This window comes from Strix aluco, chromosome 18 (assembly GCF_031877795.1).
Source record: "Strix aluco isolate bStrAlu1 chromosome 18, bStrAlu1.hap1, whole genome shotgun sequence".
Lineage (NCBI taxonomy): Eukaryota > Metazoa > Chordata > Aves > Strigiformes > Strigidae > Strix > Strix aluco.
In genome coordinates this window covers 11,918,464-11,935,325 of record NC_133948.1, presented here as the reverse complement: position 1 = coordinate 11,935,325, position 16,862 = coordinate 11,918,464, and the positions used below count along the sequence as shown (strand labels likewise).

Genomic DNA, 16,862 nt, shown 5'->3' with positions numbered 1-16,862 from the left:
TAACGCAGTCTTGAACTGGATGACAACCAATGATTGACAGTAGGCAGGAGGCTGGAATGTGAGGTGTACATAGGAGGTTGTGCCCAGTTTAAAACAGAATTGTTGGAAACTGAATACTATCTAGCCTTACCCCTTTGTGTGCTTGAGCTGCCAGCTTGTTTTGTGGTGTTGCTGCCAAGGTCTTTTTCATGACAGAGAGACTGCCTTTTGTAATAGACTTTAGCTTGGAAATAAGCTTTCATTAACTTAGAAAGCAGGAGAGGAAAAAGTATTCTACAAACAGCAAAGAACTGTCAGGTGAGCTGCTTGAAGTTCTGGGTGGAATATTGGCCAGCATGAGAAGATTTATCTTACAGCTTGAAACATACTTGAGGAATGTCTGTCTTGAATCTTGCTCTTCCCTCATTCATGTGCAGCTGCTCCATTTTGTCAGACGGCTCAGTGCCCTCCCAGACTGAGCTACTGGTGCTCTTGTTTCCAGCACGAGTTAGGACAGAGATCAGTGTGGAGTTACAAGCTTTCACACTGTGCCTAGGAGTGGAGAATGTTTGGAGAAGCTCAGCTCTCTTCACCCCTTTTTCCCTTGTCTTCAGGCCATAAGAGTAGGGAACCTTTGTGATAGGGGAAGGTTTTCCCTGGTCCCCCTGCCTTGGGGTGAAGGAATCCTAGCTGGAGTGGCTCTTTTTTTTTTTTTTTTTCTTTTTTTCTTTCTTAAAATCCCCTGGTGTTTGTTTCTCCAGATTTGGATTTGTGCAAGATAAATACTCGGCCTCTGCATTCAACTTCCCAGCTGAGAACAAGCCCCAGTATATCCATGTCACAGGTGAGCAATATTTGGCAGGCACTGGGGCAAGGAGAAGGCTATTATGAACAAAAGAACCATTTTACATACAGTTTGTGTTTTGTGTCAGTGACGTTGGTCCTCATTATGTCTCTAGTCAGATGACAAGTAGGTGTATCGGCCAACACAAACCAGAAAACTGGAGAGGCAGTATGAAAAGCACAAAGTGTTTCTGCTAATCAGTGGCATTGGTTTGAAATCTTGCTTTATAGTGTTTCTGAAACTTTTCTTTCCAGGAGATGGAGAAATAAAAAATATTATTCCAAGTGCAGTGTAAATAAATGTGTATCTAGAGGCTAGAAGGAGGAAAAGATGTTGGGACAAGTCAGTGCTCTGTTCTCATGCTTAAGGTCAGTTGTAGATGCATCTTTACCCATACACACTGTGTGGGAGATAGATAAAGCATTTAGGATCCACTTGCTCTCATTCTTCATAAATGTTGGTGATCTATCAGCACTTCATGGCATATTACAGTAAAATAATAGTATGTTCAGACAGGTTGCTGAGACATGAAGACAGTGACAGGAAGAGGGCTTTTGGAAAATTGCATAAGAGAATGGAAACTGATGTAAAGTTAGAAAGATGGATCAGAACCTACATCTTTGCTTCATTTGCTTCTACCAAGAGAAGGGCAAGACTAAGTGTGCTCTCTCCCAGTGCTGTAATTTGCAGGAAGAAGTAGCATGTAAAAGCGAAGGAGGAAAAGTGTATCGCTTTTTATCTTGCTAAAAGGCAATTAAATGAAACTCAGTCCAGTTTCCCTTTCAGAATTTAATGACTCAGCTACCAGCTGTAGGGACTTAGGTCTGCCTAAGACTAAAGTCCTGTCTGTTTCCTCCAGGGACCGTGTTTTTGCAGCTACCATACTCCAAGCGGAAATTTTCTTGTGGGCAGCAGCGACGCCGACGCAACTCCACTAGCTCCACCAACCAGAACATGTTTTGTGAAGAGCGCATTGGCTACAACTGGGCCTACAACACCATGCTGACGAAAACGTGGAGGTCCAGTGCCACTGGAGATGAGAAGTTTGCTGATCGGTTGCTGAAAGACTTTACAGACTTTTGCTGGAACAAAGATAGCCGGCTCGTTTTGTTCTGGACAGATTGTCTAGATAAGATGCATGCTAGTGCTCCATGAAATAGGGTTGGATCTCTTAGGGAGACAGCTAGAAGCTTTACCTTGTGGCAAGGAAGTAGAGGTGAAGGATGACTGGAAAAGGGCCTCTGTGTTGGATTCATCTTGAGGCTCCAAGAGGACGTGATCAATATTGCTGTTGATATTCAACAGAATTTGATTAAGCTCTTGGAAAAAGAATCTGAGCTCTGGGCTTGCCAATAGCTATCACCTGACCTCAGCTGTTTCAAGTAGCTGCAGTTCTTGATTGCCAAAACTTCAGTTAGAGCAGAGGTGAAGGAGGGAGAGTGCAGATGGTTTTCAAGGGCGGTTAGGTTCGGCACAGAGTGTGATGGTAGCAGCTTACCATCGCTGGAAAGGGTTGGTGCCATTTGGGTCTGATGTGCCTGACAGCAGCCTGCCTCTTTCCCTTTTGAGGTGTACCTGATTGTGTGAATATGTAAGATAAAATGTGAGACACACTTGTTAAATTTCATACATGTAAATAAGTAAAAATGCAGAAAATCAAGTAATCTGATGTTTTAACTCCAGACAGCAATACAGAACTGGGGAGTAAAGGAGAATAATTGCCAAAAGGAAATACTGCTTATGTCCAGCATGATAATGAAATGCTCAAGGTTCAATGGTGGGGCTTTGTCCTTTAAGCATCCAAAACTTTCTATCTCCAGCTCAGGATCTAGAACAGTGTCATGCAGCAGGAGCAAGAAGCCAGTTAGTGTCCCACAAGGCCCGTATCCAAGCCTGAGGAGAAATCGAGGGCAACTGAACACAAGATGCGGCTGATTGGAGGAACATGGATAATTATGAGCAGATTTTTAGGATATGTCTGCATGCAGCAAGACAAAGATGCCTACCCTCAAGTACGTAGCCTTTGTCTTTGCAGAGAAAGCTCACCTGCAGCACCTGGACTTGGCACGAGCGTTATTTCGGTGCGGACGCAGGGTGGGTGCACGAGCAGCGCCCGGTAGCGCTGTGTGTCCTCGCTTGACGGGGGTCAGCAGAGGGCTGACACCTTCACAGTGGTGTTCGCAGCCGGTTCAAGGAGTATCATAGCTGCTTCAGCTGTATCCCCTAAGCTGAGTCAGGATGACTCACCTGTTTTTAGCCAGTACCCACCTAGAAGAGGGGGGCTGAGCTGCAGGCCTCTTCTTTCAGTTCATCACTGCCTGTCTCATCCCCACTAACATCCTAAGAACTACTCTCTACTATGAAAGCAACTCGCTGCCATCCCTTCTACACCGTTTTACTATGAAAGCAGCTGTGCACGCAGCAGTTGCTTTCTGAAAGCGGTTTAAGGGAGGCGGGGGGTGGAGTGCAGGGGCAGCCCTGCAGCACCCCCGCCTGTGCAGGGCTGGGGCAGCGCGCAGCGGCTCCGCACCTGCACACCGGGGCCGCTTTGAACGCCGCAAAGCTCTTCTCCCCCCGCAGGAGCCTGCGGGCGAGGCTGAGGGTTGTGCCGGCCGCAGGACTGGGCTGGCGGCCGTGCGGGGCAGAGCCGGCTCCGCGCAGGGTCCCGCGGAACGCGCAGGGTCCCGCGGAGCGCGCAGCCCAGCGCGGCCTTTCCCTGCGCTGCGGCGGGAGAGGTACCGGGGTGGGGGGGCAGGCACCGGGGTGGGGGGGGCAGGTACCGCGACCTCGCCGCGGGAGGCCGGGGCGGGCTGTGGAGTGCCCCGGGCTGTGCTCCCGCGGCCTCGGGAGGGGACGGGGCTGCCGGGGTGTCCCTGCTCCTCAACCTCGCAGGTATTTGAGAGCTTTTCCCCCTTTTGTCCGGCGGGGCTGGAGCTGGCCCAGGGGTGGGGTATCGCGCCGGTTTCTTTTCCCCACGAAAATGGGCGAAAAACTGCTGCGACGGTCATTTGAGTCACACTTTGCTGTAACTGCCGTCCGCCCCGGGCCTGCGCCGGGCCATTTTGGAGAGAAACCTCATTAATTTCACCTGGATGTCCCTGGGCTTAGTGTTGTAGTTTTAACCTGTAAGCAGTGGATGTAAAGCTTCATATCGTGATTTGGCTATGGGGGTCCCTGATTTGAACGGGAGGGAGGGTCTGGAGCCACGGCGGAGGTGGGGGGGGGTGTGTGTTTGGGCCACTCTGCAGTGCCCCAGTGTGCCCAGCCACGCACACAGACCGAACTGGGAAATACTGGGGCCAGCCCAGAGTGCAGTACCCCACAGCAGCCCTCCTCCTTCAGCCTCCGAATTTGGGGGCAAGTTTAATGTCTTTCTGAGCTCAGTTTTCTCAACTACAAACCTAGTGTGGCTTTAGCCTTTCAGGGCTGCTTTAGGCCTAGTTTTATTTTAAGTGTTTTTTGGTCCTCAGGCTGCTTTTAACAGCACAGTTATTTTCTTTCCTTTAAAAAAATTAAAAAGCATATCATAGAAGCTAAAAATAGGAGATAATAGCTTTTATCTAACCACAACTTTGTGCATTGCATAGAAAAGTCTTCCAACAGGACGTCAGGATGAAGCAGTTCATGGCCATGTTAAAGAGGAATAAAAACAAGGATCCCCCACCCGCCAAGCTGCTGGATCTAGCAGCACAGCTTTGCCAGGACCTCCAGACCTCATCTCCTATTCTGGAGAAGCTGGTTGGGGCCATGATGGGATGCAAACACAAGATGTATTTTCTCACTAACATCCATGTTGTCCGAGCTTGTGTGCTCGTTCATGTCCGTAATGGGCAGCATGACACAGCCTGCAGACTCCTGGAGGTAGGGATGTGTTCTTTGTTTTTCATGGAGACAAAAAGCAATATTAGAAAAACAGTAGGTAGAGCTGTTATTGGAGGGGTACCCAAACTGCAGCACGGGGAGTGTTTCCAGCTGGCATACAGCAGTGGAAGGTGATATGTGTATTGATTGACCTGAAGCACAGGATAAAGCCTCTCTACAGGCAGTTATTATTAATGAGCCAAGGGGAAGAAGGTGATTGGGTGATTATGGGGTTGGTTGTAGATTGTGAAAGCAGGATTTCTGTTCTCTAGTGTGGTGGTTCTTGGAGTTTGTGAAAAACTTAGGGCTCAGGATATAAAAGCCTGGGGGAGGCCAAGTTTAGAGGGCTTGGCAAGGATGGTAAGATAGGAGGAAGGCTGAATGGCACCTCTCAAGGCGAGGGATTTTGGCCTCTAGATCTGGTAATGTGGCCCTTTTCACCAGGGGAAAAGAAGGAATTAGGCAGGCAGCTCCCTGTGTACATTAGAGAAGGTACAGCAAGCCATATACCTGGAAAATGCTACCATCTTTGTCAAATCAGGAGGAATCTCTGAGTAAGTTTCTAGTTGTTGAGGGTTTTCTCCTTTATAGGAAGCCTGACTGACTACCTGGAAAGAGATTGCTTACATACTGTTTTGTTTTAGTATTGCAAGGCAGAAGAGAAGGAGCAGCTGGTGCAACTTTGGCATGAGATTCACTACCGGAGGGTTATGGAGAAACACCACACAGATTTTCTGACACCGCTGCAGAAATTCCGTTGCAGGAAGAGGTACCATGGCATGGGGGAACTGACATTTTTTTCTCTGCTGTAGTTAGCAGGTGCAGGGGTAGAGATGCAGAGGCTCTGTTTGCATCTTAAGATGGCTGCTTCTTGGATCTAGGTTTTTCTTGGCGTTTTGAGCACTTGTAGCAATGTGAATGACTCTTTTTGCATCCCTTTTAAATCCTGTTTTCTCCTGTGTACAGGAATCCTCCACCTATTTCCCTTTGTCCTGAAGGTTTGAAGAGTCGAAACTATTCAGATGAAGTACGCCAGCAACTGCACAGGTTTGCTGCAGAGGTGACAACAAATCCAGACAAGAAACAGCGGGTAGGGATATGCTATTTCCAATCAAGCCTTCTTGTCACAGAAAAGCAGAACTCTGCAATCTATAACTAGTTTCATTCTAAATCCTTGTTTTCAGAAGCCCCAGTGGGGCTAGGATTCCCCATATTTGATCTTTCCCAAAATGTTTCCTTAAAAAATCATCAGAGTCATGCTAAGTAATTTTATTTGCTTTGGACAAAAAGATCAGGGAAAATAAACTCCTCACTGGGCTTTTAACAGTTCTAATTTTGTAGTGATTGAGCATAGGCAGCGAAACAACCATCACTCATAAGAGTTATATTACAGTGATAAATAGCTCTGACTTGACTGAGTTATAGCCTGTATAAAATTGCACTTGGCTTACCAGAATATATTTTGTACTGACTTATCACATTAAATTCACAGAATTTGAAAACACAGTGGGCTGTGTTGATGTGTGCATGTATCCACCGTATTTGGACAGGGACAAATTTGTAATGAAAGTGATATGTGAATTAATTCAGTAATCCTTGTTGATTGCTACCTTGCAAGGTGAAGGCTTCAAATTTTAAAGTCTGCCTCTGTGGTGCTCAATTTTTCCAACACCCTTCTCATGAGGCAGGGTGGCCTGGTGAATAGTTCTGCAGTGTGAACATGGTTTATTTTTTACCCTTTTCACAAAGCAGAAACAACTTCCAAATTTTCATTTTAAAAAAACAATCTGAATTGGGAGCATAATGAAGTTGCATAATTAAGTCCGAAAAGGTCAGGATGCAATGATCACTTATGCATTAATTTCCCAAAACATTCTTCACTTATGTGATCTCATTATTTAACAGTTTAATACAGCAGAAATTTTTCTGTGAACGTGATACAGATGTTTATACTGCTAACAGTTTGCAAAAACTATTTAATGTGGTAAATGCATTAATGCATTAATTAGTGTAATGTTAGTGATGTGAAGCTGTCATTCTGGGGGAAGAGCATGCTTTGGTGAGGTTTTACATTTAAATAGAGCAACAGAAAATAACGGTATATGGTTTCCTTCAGCAAACAAATTGACTAGGGGAGCAGGGTGGAATGTGTGTTTTCCAGCAACTGTTTTGAGTTTATAAATCAGTCTCCTCATAGACTTATCTGAGACCTAGTGAACAAATGTCTCTGGGTTTGAAAGCTCTTTTGCTGGGCTGCTTTTAGAACTGAAGGGAAAAGCCTGATTATTTGGATGTGGTTTATTCTTTTTCCTTTGATCTCTCTTTACACCTGGGTTTGCAGGAGGAATTAGCTCGGCACATGAACTTGCAGCCAACTCAGGTCTATAACTGGTTTGCAAACTATCGTCGACGTCAAAAATCCTGCCTCCCTCATACGGAAAAGCTCAACAACTCATGGCCTGAGAGGGCTTTGACTTACCACACAAAGGAGCAGCGAGATAACGGATCCTATGCTGCGCAAACTGCAGGTTTGTCTCTTCCTAATGGGCTTAGGATGCAGTCTAGAAAGCTGGAAAACAATTTTAAATTCCCTCAGCAGGGAAGGCTATTCTTCTCCAGAACAGCACTTATATGCTGATGGATCAAGTGGACATTGGAGGACTCTGCTTCACTGGAGTGCCTCATTGTTTGGCTAAAGGCTGTCACTCTGTAGAAGGAGCAAATATTGATAAGGCCTGTGTAAGGACAGGTGAAAAGAGATGCCCATCTCAGAAGGGGCACCAAATGGAAGCAAATACATGGGAGGCAGCAGGTTTTAGCTCTCAGATTCTGGGATCAGGGCAGTACTCCAGTAAAACTGAGTATGTCCATGCCCCTTCATAGAATCTTGACCAAACTTCAGTCATGGGGAATAAGACAGGCTTGCTGCATTTGGCAAATTAACTTGTTTCATTGTTTTTTTGGAGTGACTGTTAGTGTTCTTTCACCTGTCTGGCCTGCACCTTTCAGATGGATCTTGTGTAGGCATTGGCTCTGAGCAAATGGAGATAACCCTCATGCCCTGTGACCCTGGGTGGGAGCAGTCAGCTGCAGATCTGGATAATAAGCCTCCTGAGGGAATGTATTTAAAGATGCTGGAATCCAGGTGATGTATGAAAAAGTCTTTACAGTGACAGTTTAGAGATGAAGCAACCTTTAAAATTGTTCGTGGATCTGACTTTCATGTCAGTTCCCAGGGGACATACTGAAGAGTCTTGACTCCATAGATAGGAACGCTCCATGCCCAGCATCAGGCAGGCAGAGCATCTAGCAGTTAATCTCCCAGCTGTCAAGGGCAGGATTCAAAGCTTCAGCTGGGGGGTCCCTCCTCTTTGCAAAACAGTGTGTCTGGCTAATTTATTTTCTCCATCATTACAGCTTTATGCAGAGCAGTCAGCTGTATGAAGCAAGGGCAAGCAAGGCTTTGTTGACCACTGGCAATACTGAACAGCTTGTAGCTTTTTGCACCGAGACTATGCTGGAACCAGGAGCCTGCTTTAACTCTGCTGTCCTGCAGCCCGGAGCAGTAGCAAGCAGTGCTGATGCCAGCCCCCGGCAGGATAACTTTGTCCTGTGCTCTTGCGGGCCCCTTACCTTCCCAGATGAGCAGCTGGCCATGTGGCAGGCCCCTTGCAGCACCAGAGGAGTCTCTGGCTCCATGTGGACCCCAAGTATGGAAGGTTAGTAAAACTGCACCCAGATTGTTGACCTTAAGAGTTTTCAAGCTTCTCTTCCCTTTGTTGTAAAGACTCTTGCTCACTTATGTGGCTTTCCAATGTCATGACAAATGGGAGCAGGGCTTATCTTGAGCTCTGGAGTTCTGCTCCCATAGTAGCTCAGTGAGAAAACCTGTTGATTTAAGGAGTTGAAACACACATTCCTACCTACTCTGTTGCTTAAACTGTAACTGTTTCCATAGGATGGTACTTTTCCAGCAAGGTGGATTCCTTTTAGCATTTCCATTGGAAGAGTCCCTTTGGGGATTGCCTGCTGACTGTCAGTTTGCAAACTTCTGGGTTTTTAAATGCCTGTCATTCTTAAAAGATTGCCTGAGCAGAAGCTGCGAACTTCTTAACTGTGAAATGGTGCTCATCTTTAGCAACACATTCTTACTTCCCTTTCTCCTTCCTGCTATTCTTCCTCTCTCCCTGTTTCCTTCCTGTCTGGTCTTGTTCAGCATTCCCACCATCTCTTTTCTTCTCCCTGTTCTTCAGAATAGCTTGATAGGATATGTAAGTGATGTCCACCTGCTTTTGCTGTAAATCTAACAGAACAGAAAGTGCTGTGACTGGTGAATGTGGAGCAAGGAGGGGAGGAATATCTGGGTCAGAGGTTGGGGTCATGTTATCTGTAATTGTCTCTAATATGAGCATTTATTTCAGCAGGTATCAGAGCTCCCTTGAGCAGAGTCCCTCAAGGTGGCTGTATTGAGGCCAGTTCAGGAAGAATCATTCAGCAGTCAGATTTAGAGGTTGAAAGCTTCATCTTTAGAGAAGAACAGCTAGGGACCCTGGAATCTATTCTTCCCCACAGGTAAAGGGAGCGGAAAGCACAGGGCTTCTTAAAGGCAGGAGTAACAGTGATGCTGTGGGTTAGCCTTGTCCTGATCCCCCTGTTGAAGAGGGTTACAGAAAGAGTGTAGTGACGCATCTCATTCCAGGGGCCTGATTCTCCTTGTGTCCATCATATTTTGCAGATATTTGTATCTGTGCACTGGAAATGGGAAATGCTGTATGAGTGTATATGTATTTTACAGTGGTGGCACAAATGAGATTCAGGACCAGTCTCATCAGAAAAGATAGGAACCTCTCTCTTTAAAGCAGGTTTAGCTTCTGAGCTATTTGCCTGTTTTTCTTTTTGGCAGAAAATCATAACCTATACTGATCCAGTGAGAGCTGATTCTGTGGGATGGGTTGGTAGGGCCCATAATTAATCCTAAAATAGTTTTTGTAGCTTCATAACCTCATGACACGATTATTCCATAGTGCAAGCTTTCCAAATTGGAAGAAAGACAGGCACTGTTCTGTCTTTCTGTTTTCCACCTGCAACAAATGTTTCAGACTGCAGGTTTTCTCTGGGACTTGAGATAAATTCACAGAATGCAAACCAACAAAAATCTGTGCCATCTTCCATATGTTATACAACTTCTATAATGTTACAGAAAAATAAACACTGCCAAACAGACATTATGAGGTTCCTTGAATTTACTGATCTGCAAGACAGAGCAGGAGCAGTAGCCCCATTTCATAACCCTTCTGCTTGACACTGTCCAGCATTTGTGCTAGCATGACACTGTCAATAATATTTCAAAGAGGTAGGTAGAAGCAGTTTTATTCCCACTTTATAGATGAGGAAGCAGAGGCACGGAGAGGCTTTGTGGCTTGTCAAGCAACAAGGGAAGGCAGTGATTCACTGGAGATAGAGATCGGTGGGGTTTTCCCTCCCAGTTCCCTGCTAAAAACACTTCTGCCATTTACCCCTGTTTCCCAGTTGGCTTGGGGCCTACAGATGTTCACACTCATGTCAGATGCCTCCCTCTGAATTGCTGGGGAGAACACAGGTCTGGGCATTGTAAACCCACCTCAGTCTGTGTTTTAGGATTCGCAGTTTTAAACAGTGGCGAAAGATCAGTGAGGCTTGCTGGCAATATTTTGGCTGGATTTAAAATTGCAAGTTCTGACTCTAGAGTGAGCTCATGTTTATTTTTAAAATATGTTCCACCAGTAGAAGAAATCTATGGTGAATGTCTCCTTGTTGGGTATGTCAGTTGTGCCAGGAATCCACACACCCTTTATCGTATTCCTGGCAGGGGCAGGGCTTGCTGCTTCGTTGACACCTTCTGGTGAAGATATAGTTATTTGAACTGTACTCATAAACCCTGTTTAGTGGCCTGGTCCAGCTCCCCCCAAAACCTTGAACTCTCCAAAACACCATGAATGCTATGGAACATCAATCTCTTTAGAAATGAGCATTGCTTAAGCTGCAATTTCTCTCCAGAGAGCCAGGAGACCTTGCGTGGGTAGTCTTAGGTAAGATCACTGCTCAGTCAATGGCAATGAATGAGGATCATCTTGTTATCAGGCTGAGCCCTCTAACAGAGCTACTGGATTAGAAAGAAGTGTTGTCACTGGAGTCATCTTTAGGAATAATGTTGCTATGAGCATCTCTCATCTGGGCGTTCATGAAGGAATCAACAGCTTAAACTGTAAGGCAAATGAGTGTTGCTGTCCTGGAAAGACGGGGCAGTGAAGGTATCCCTGCTTTACAGATGAGAGTAAAGCACAGAGAAGGAAATTATTTAGCCAAGGTCACCCACCTGGAGTGGACTTAGTGTTATGCTCTCACTGCCTTGCCACCACCTGTGGCTCCCTCCTCATAAGTGCAGGGGTAGAGCTACAAGTCAGCCAAAGGATCCTTAAACTGCTTGTCTCATTTTAAAATGTGCTCACCTGGAAAGGACTTGGTCTGAAAGCTTATTAGAACAATTCCTGGTGATTTCTTTCATGGGCTTTTTACAGTCGGTCCTACACACTTGGGCTGTATCCAAACCTCTTATGATCTACAGGGCTGTGAGGTGGGAGTGGGAGGGGGAACCAGGCTGGAAGCTGACTGTCTCCATCTGCTCCTGCTGCCTGACAGGAGAGTTTGCTCCAGCTAGCGAACTGGAAGTCCCTGTGGGACACCAAACAGATGCTCGCCTTTACAGATAGTGGTGGTGTATCCTCTTCAATCCTCGAGTTGGGACAGGCGGAATGTAGCTCAGCTAATGGTTCATGCAGTTCTCGTGCCTCCCATTTCAAACAGAAAAGCACACTGAACTCTGTGAAGCAAGACAGACTGCATTTATGAGCCAGCATATTGATTTAGAAAACACCAGTGCCGAGATGTTCATTGCAGTTTACCACTTCTGCCTGCATTTTTGGGATTCCAGCTCTGAGTGCTAGGAATCCTCCTGCTGTTAGGCTCTCCCCTCTTGAAAACCCAGCACCCCAACACTGGCAGGTAGCGAGTTCAAAATGCACAAAAGGGAGCTACTTTTTGGCATGTTGCACAATTAGATCACAGAATTTGTTGCTAAGGGCATTGTGCGTGTCAATGTAAGTGGGCTATGAAAAAGGATGAGGAAAATTCTTGGGGGGTCAGGGGGTTGAGTCCATTTGTCATTAGTACGTGTAATTGCCTGAATGCAGCCTCCAGCATAGAAGTCCAAAGACTGATTGCTGGAACCTGGGGGTCATTCCAAGGAAGGACAATTTGACACTTGCCCAGTTGCTTCTACTTTTTTCCTACGCTCTTATTAGTTGACACTTCTGGTCTGGGCCTGTATGGCCATTCATACCCAGGGCTATTCCTGGGGGTGGTACGGGCAGTGTTGTTGGATTATAGATGCTTTTGAGTTGGTGATGAAGGGAGAGAACTTCCCATCCTCAAGTACCCAGTGTCTCCTACTTGACCCAGTGTCTGCACACTGTGACCTCTTTCAAGAGGTTAGCCGAGCCCCCAGGGGAGGTGTGGATGGGGAAGCCATGTCCCCAGACTCTCCACTGGCGGCCTTGAAAAGCTATAGTAGCCAATGTTATGGCTATGTCTAAAGCCACCTGTTTATCTGTTTTGACTCTTACGGTCTGTGTTTTTAAAGTATGTTCCAGGAAAGAGACAGTTTGGTAGACATCTCCTTGTTTATGGAGAGTGCTCTGGGGGCATAAGGAAAGTTGCAAATCAAGATGTCATTCCTGTATACTGCTCCTGGTCAGGCTAGTCCTCCCACTGCAGAATCTGTATTGTCAGGCCATAACAATTTGGAGAAATGGGGCAGGTTTGTAGACAACAGAACTCTGTTGAATGAATAGTCTTGCCAGCAGCCCCTCTTGTCCTGCTGCAAAACATTACAGTAAGTAGTGAATAGGGCATAAATACATTTGTATATCATATTTTCTTCCAGTTCCTGTCAGACTGTGTTTGGCAAGCCTCAGTGCCCACCTGTTTCTGCACCCTGCATGGCAGAAAGCCAAGCCCTGGGACAAAGCCAGGTAAGAGAACACACCTGATGTTCAGAGAAAGGAGCTTAGCCCTATATACACTATCCAGCTGTAGCTCTCACACAGGAGATGGGAAATCTCACATCGTATTTAACATGAAAGATGTCTGATCTAAGCATACCTTTTGGAATCCAGTTCAGAGCAAGCTGGGCATTCCCTGGGTAGCACCCAGCAGATGCTAGAAAGAGAGGTGTTTTTGTTGTTTATTCCGCTTGGATTGTTTGTCAGATCCTGATTTTACTAAACGTGTCATTGAAATGATGGCCAAAGCAACCTGTGCAGATTGAAAGTGTCATTTAAATTTTGAACAATGGAGGGCTCACCTAGCATTACCAAAAGATGACAGGAAGATGGCTGCTTGAGGGTCCTCCCCTCTGAGGGGTTCTGCAGAATTTGAGTACTCTCTCAGACCTCTTAAAATCGTTCATGTAATTTTCATTTCCAAGTCTGTGTTATTGCTGAGAAGGGATTTTGTGCTGTTCCAAGATGGCTGATAGCAGCGTACAGAGCAGTATTATTATAGGACATGATAAAAGAAGGTACTTCCATGATCTGCATGCCGCCTTATGGTGATTTTAAGGCAGTAGAGAACAGAAGTTAGAAATGGGGTGCTTTCAAGGGGATGGGAGCACATCTCTGAATTAAACGTTCCCTAAAAATAGGACCCAAGAAAGCCCTCTCTAAACTGTACCTTGAGCTATTTTTTGGCTTCACATGCATTGGTCTACCAATCAGTTAGCATCCATTTCTGTTTCCCTTGCAGTGTAAGCTGCTGGAGAAAACCTTTTAAAAAGAGATTTTGAAAAGCAGGAGACCATATCTGCTGGCCTCATTATAGGAAGCGGCTGCAGCTCTGAGGGCAGTAACAGAACCTCTTTTGAGCCTTTGAAAGCATCAATATAAAGATCTGTATCTTGGAAAGTGGCCTTTTTACCAGCAATAATGTGAGCCAGATGAGTAGGAAAGCTTTGGGCATTAATAATGAATGAGCCTTTTCTAAGATTTCCAGAGCATGCAGTCTCTGTAGCTAGATTTTTCGTCTTGCTATTTTGCATTCTTGCACTGATTTTGCAATGGTGTAGAAACATGACACTCGGTGCAATGTGGGCTGGGGAGCAAGATACTCTGTGATGCCTGTAGATGTCAAAAGGGGGCTTCTTCAAATCTTTGTAATAATTATTCAGCTCAGGGTTTCAGAAAAGCAATTTTTGCACATTTCTGTGTGCTGTAGGAAAAGGAAGAGCTTGAACGGGTAAATGATTTTACAGCATTCTACAGACTTCCTGGACACTGTTTCTTGCTGAATCAACTTGCCTTGAGCTTGTTGTGGGAATATGCAGATGTTCCTATGTCTGAACCACAGGGGTGCGAATGTACACTTCCTTTTGTCCACACATGAATTTCAATTTGCTTTTCATAGGTCACACATCCCATCAGAGTCAAAATGAGAGTAAAACAAAACAAGAAAACAAACAAACAAACGTTAATCCATTTTTGTGTAATTTCTCCCCAAACAGAGCTCCCTTGTTCAGGTGATGACTCCCTTCTTAATTATTTCATCCTGGTCTTACCCACTGTCATGTACTGGCTTTTGTAGGAGCCAATGCCTTAGGCAAAGGGAAGGGAGTTGCTCTTCTCTGAATTACTAAGAGTTGAACTGTGCACTGATTGTGCTCGTCATTTTTACACCCGTGTCCTGAACGTAGAAGGGAACAAGGGCTTTGTCACTTCATGCACACAGCCCTCGCCACTGACATTCCCTCCCGCCAAAGTCTTGTGCTACTGTATGTTTGCCCAAAGGAGCTCTTCCACTGTGAGCAACAGCATCATTAAAGATCGTATGTTGTGAAGCTTTGATTCCTTCCTGTGTCTTTCAGGTTCTGGAGGATCCAGTTGGTGACCCATTAACCAATGACACGTTCTGGGGAGCATGGCTGCTCTTTGAATTCTCAGCTGGGGGACGAATGTGACCTGCCTGCAGAGATGCTCGATGTGGTCTGCACTTCCCCAGGAAACACCCCAACCTTTCCTGTTTGTTTTTTTTAAATGAATGAGGGGTTTAACATGGAGATGAATAGAGAGAATGAGGTAGAATGATTAAGGTTTTTTTCTAATGGATGCAAAGTTTGTTTTAGTTACAGTTTTATTAAGAATTTTGCAAAGTTTAGAAGAAACAAAAGGTGCATTTTGGATTGTAGGTTTTTACTGGAACAGTCTGAAGCTGCACTGTAGATGCTAAAAATACCAAGTCACTGGTTCTGTGGCAGTTACATATTTCTACCCATAGCACTGGTCAGATCTGAGTCCTTAATTACATCATGAAGGTAAATGAAGCTCCCGTACTCAAAACCAGCAAATTTAGTTACATTGCCTAGCAGTGGATATTGGATAACTTTTTCTCAGGCCTGGAAAATAAGGTCTCAGTGAAGTGCTGGGAAAATACTGCTATTTCTCATCTCTGTATTTCTGTTGTACTACTAGGTGTAACTTCCAGAGTGTTCCATGCTCTGTAGTGCCGCAGATAACACAAACTGGAGCATGGCAGAATTTTCAGTGCTAAAGTCAATGGTCTTGTGGGACTGGGGGAGGGCATACCAGTGTTGTCAATATGTAATACTACCTGCAACTCAGATTGCCCAGGAAAGAAGGATGAACGGAGGAGGTGGGAACTGCTGAACCCTCTTGATCCATTTTCAGTCCCCAGATCGGGATGGACTGAAACTGCCAAGGCAATTCTGTCACCCTTCGGGTGGTCTGCGGCAGTCTGACACCAGGCAGCGGCAGGCGAGCACATCCTATTCAGACGAGCACCCTGCAATGCAGCGTGAGTAGTGCAGGCTCTGTTTCCTACACGCCGTAGTAAGTGTAGGACTAATACTGTATTTGCCTGAAGGCTGCTTACTCCACAGGGGTAAGCTGTTTCACTGAGGCTCTCCTGGGGAGCTTGCACAACTGCTCCTTTTGCCCAGTACTTTTCTTAACCCAGCCTCAAGGCTGCCTGTTACACTGCTCACGCTGCTCACGGATCAGGAGCCTCGTTTCCTTTCTTTCTCTAGACTAAAAAGCAGAATTGTGTATTAGAGCGGTGGGGCATGAAGTAACAAAGCAGACCCTTGCTGCGGGTTTAAAACTACTGCTGCAAGTCACCAGGCAGTCTTCTGGGTATTTTCCCTTAGTATTGCTTCTGTTTTTAAAATTTGTATTGCAAAAGGGACGATCATTGCCAGAACTCCAGCCTGGAGATACACGAAGTAGATGCCTCCAGTACCTTTTGTAATAAAGTTAGCAAATAAAGGTTATGAATGACTTTCTTCAGGGTTCATTTGTCAAGATAAGGGTGTGAAGTGATAATTCACACATGGTATTTAATTACGTATTAAAACCCTAGCACCGGCTGTCCTGTGTACACTTGTGCGTGTTGAGACCCTGGCACTTCCTTTATTTTGGTGGATCTCACTTGAAATGCCATTTTCTTGTTGCTGGAGGTTTTGTGTTTACAACAGCGGTGCGTGGAAGGGCTGTGCGCACGTTTTCGTTTATTTCCTTCGAAAACGGGGCCTTGGCTGAATCCAAGCTGGTGTGCGGGGAGGAAAAGTGCCGGGCGACCGCAGCGCACCCCGCGAGGGCCCGCTCCCGGCCCGCCCCTCCCTCTCGGCCGCGGCAGGCGCAGCTCCCGCCGCCATGGCGGCCCGCGCCGCCCTCCTCCTTCCTCCCCATTGGTCCGCCGCGCCGGTAGCAACAGCGACAAATATATCCTGGCGCCCTCTGATTGGCTGCCGCCCCCCGCCCGAGCCATAGCAACAGCGGAGCGGGCGCGCGGCGACCGTTGGCGGCCGGCGCGGGGCGGGGAGGGGCCGCGCGCGCGGCCACCGGGGCTGAGGGGAGCCCGGGGGCTGCGCGGGAGCGGGGAGAGCAGAGACCCCGCCGCCGCCGGACCCGCACCCCCGCACCGCTGCTGCTGCCGCCCGCGGGCCGCCCTGCCTAAAATGAGCCCTTTCCTGGGCGTTTGCGCTGCGGTGGGCAAGAGCTGCGTCTTCTCCGCGGCCTGCGGTGGAAAGAAAACGAGACGCCAGCCAGTGAAACGGCGTTCGGGCAGAAAC

General features: G+C 46.5%; 2 protein-coding genes across 13 annotated transcripts in view; both read left to right on the top strand.

Annotated features, from left to right (window-relative positions):
* DEPDC5 (DEP domain containing 5, GATOR1 subcomplex subunit) overlaps positions 1 to 2,487 on the top strand; it is a 47,836-nt gene extending 45,349 nt beyond the window's left edge. For all 10 annotated transcript variants that reach the window (XM_074844594.1, XM_074844590.1, XM_074844593.1 and 7 more), the window contains 2 exons: positions 741 to 823; positions 1,683 to 2,487. In XM_074844594.1, coding sequence (XP_074700695.1) covers positions 741 to 823; positions 1,683 to 1,978 — 379 coding nt within the window. In that variant the 3' untranslated portion in view covers positions 1,979 to 2,487. The remainder of the gene's footprint in view (positions 1 to 740; positions 824 to 1,682) is intronic.
* A 143-nt stretch (positions 2,488 to 2,630) lies between these two features.
* ANHX (anomalous homeobox) lies at positions 2,631 to 16,155 on the top strand. Of its 3 annotated transcripts, none has more exons than XM_074844597.1 (10): positions 2,631 to 2,835; positions 4,411 to 4,684; positions 5,329 to 5,453; positions 5,651 to 5,774; positions 7,026 to 7,212; positions 7,694 to 7,829; positions 8,102 to 8,403; positions 9,109 to 9,256; positions 12,666 to 12,753; positions 14,640 to 16,155. In XM_074844597.1, the coding sequence occupies exons 1-10, from the start codon at positions 2,798 to 2,800 to the stop codon at positions 14,730 to 14,732; spliced, it is 1,515 nt and encodes a 504-aa protein (XP_074700698.1). In that variant the 5' UTR covers positions 2,631 to 2,797; the 3' UTR covers positions 14,733 to 16,155. The 3 variants fall into 3 exon arrangements, with proteins under 3 accessions (XP_074700698.1, XP_074700697.1, XP_074700699.1); XM_074844596.1 differs by having other exon boundaries at positions 9,106 to 9,256; XM_074844598.1 differs by lacking the exon at positions 9,109 to 9,256.
* The last annotated feature ends 707 nt before the right edge of the window (positions 16,156 to 16,862 follow it).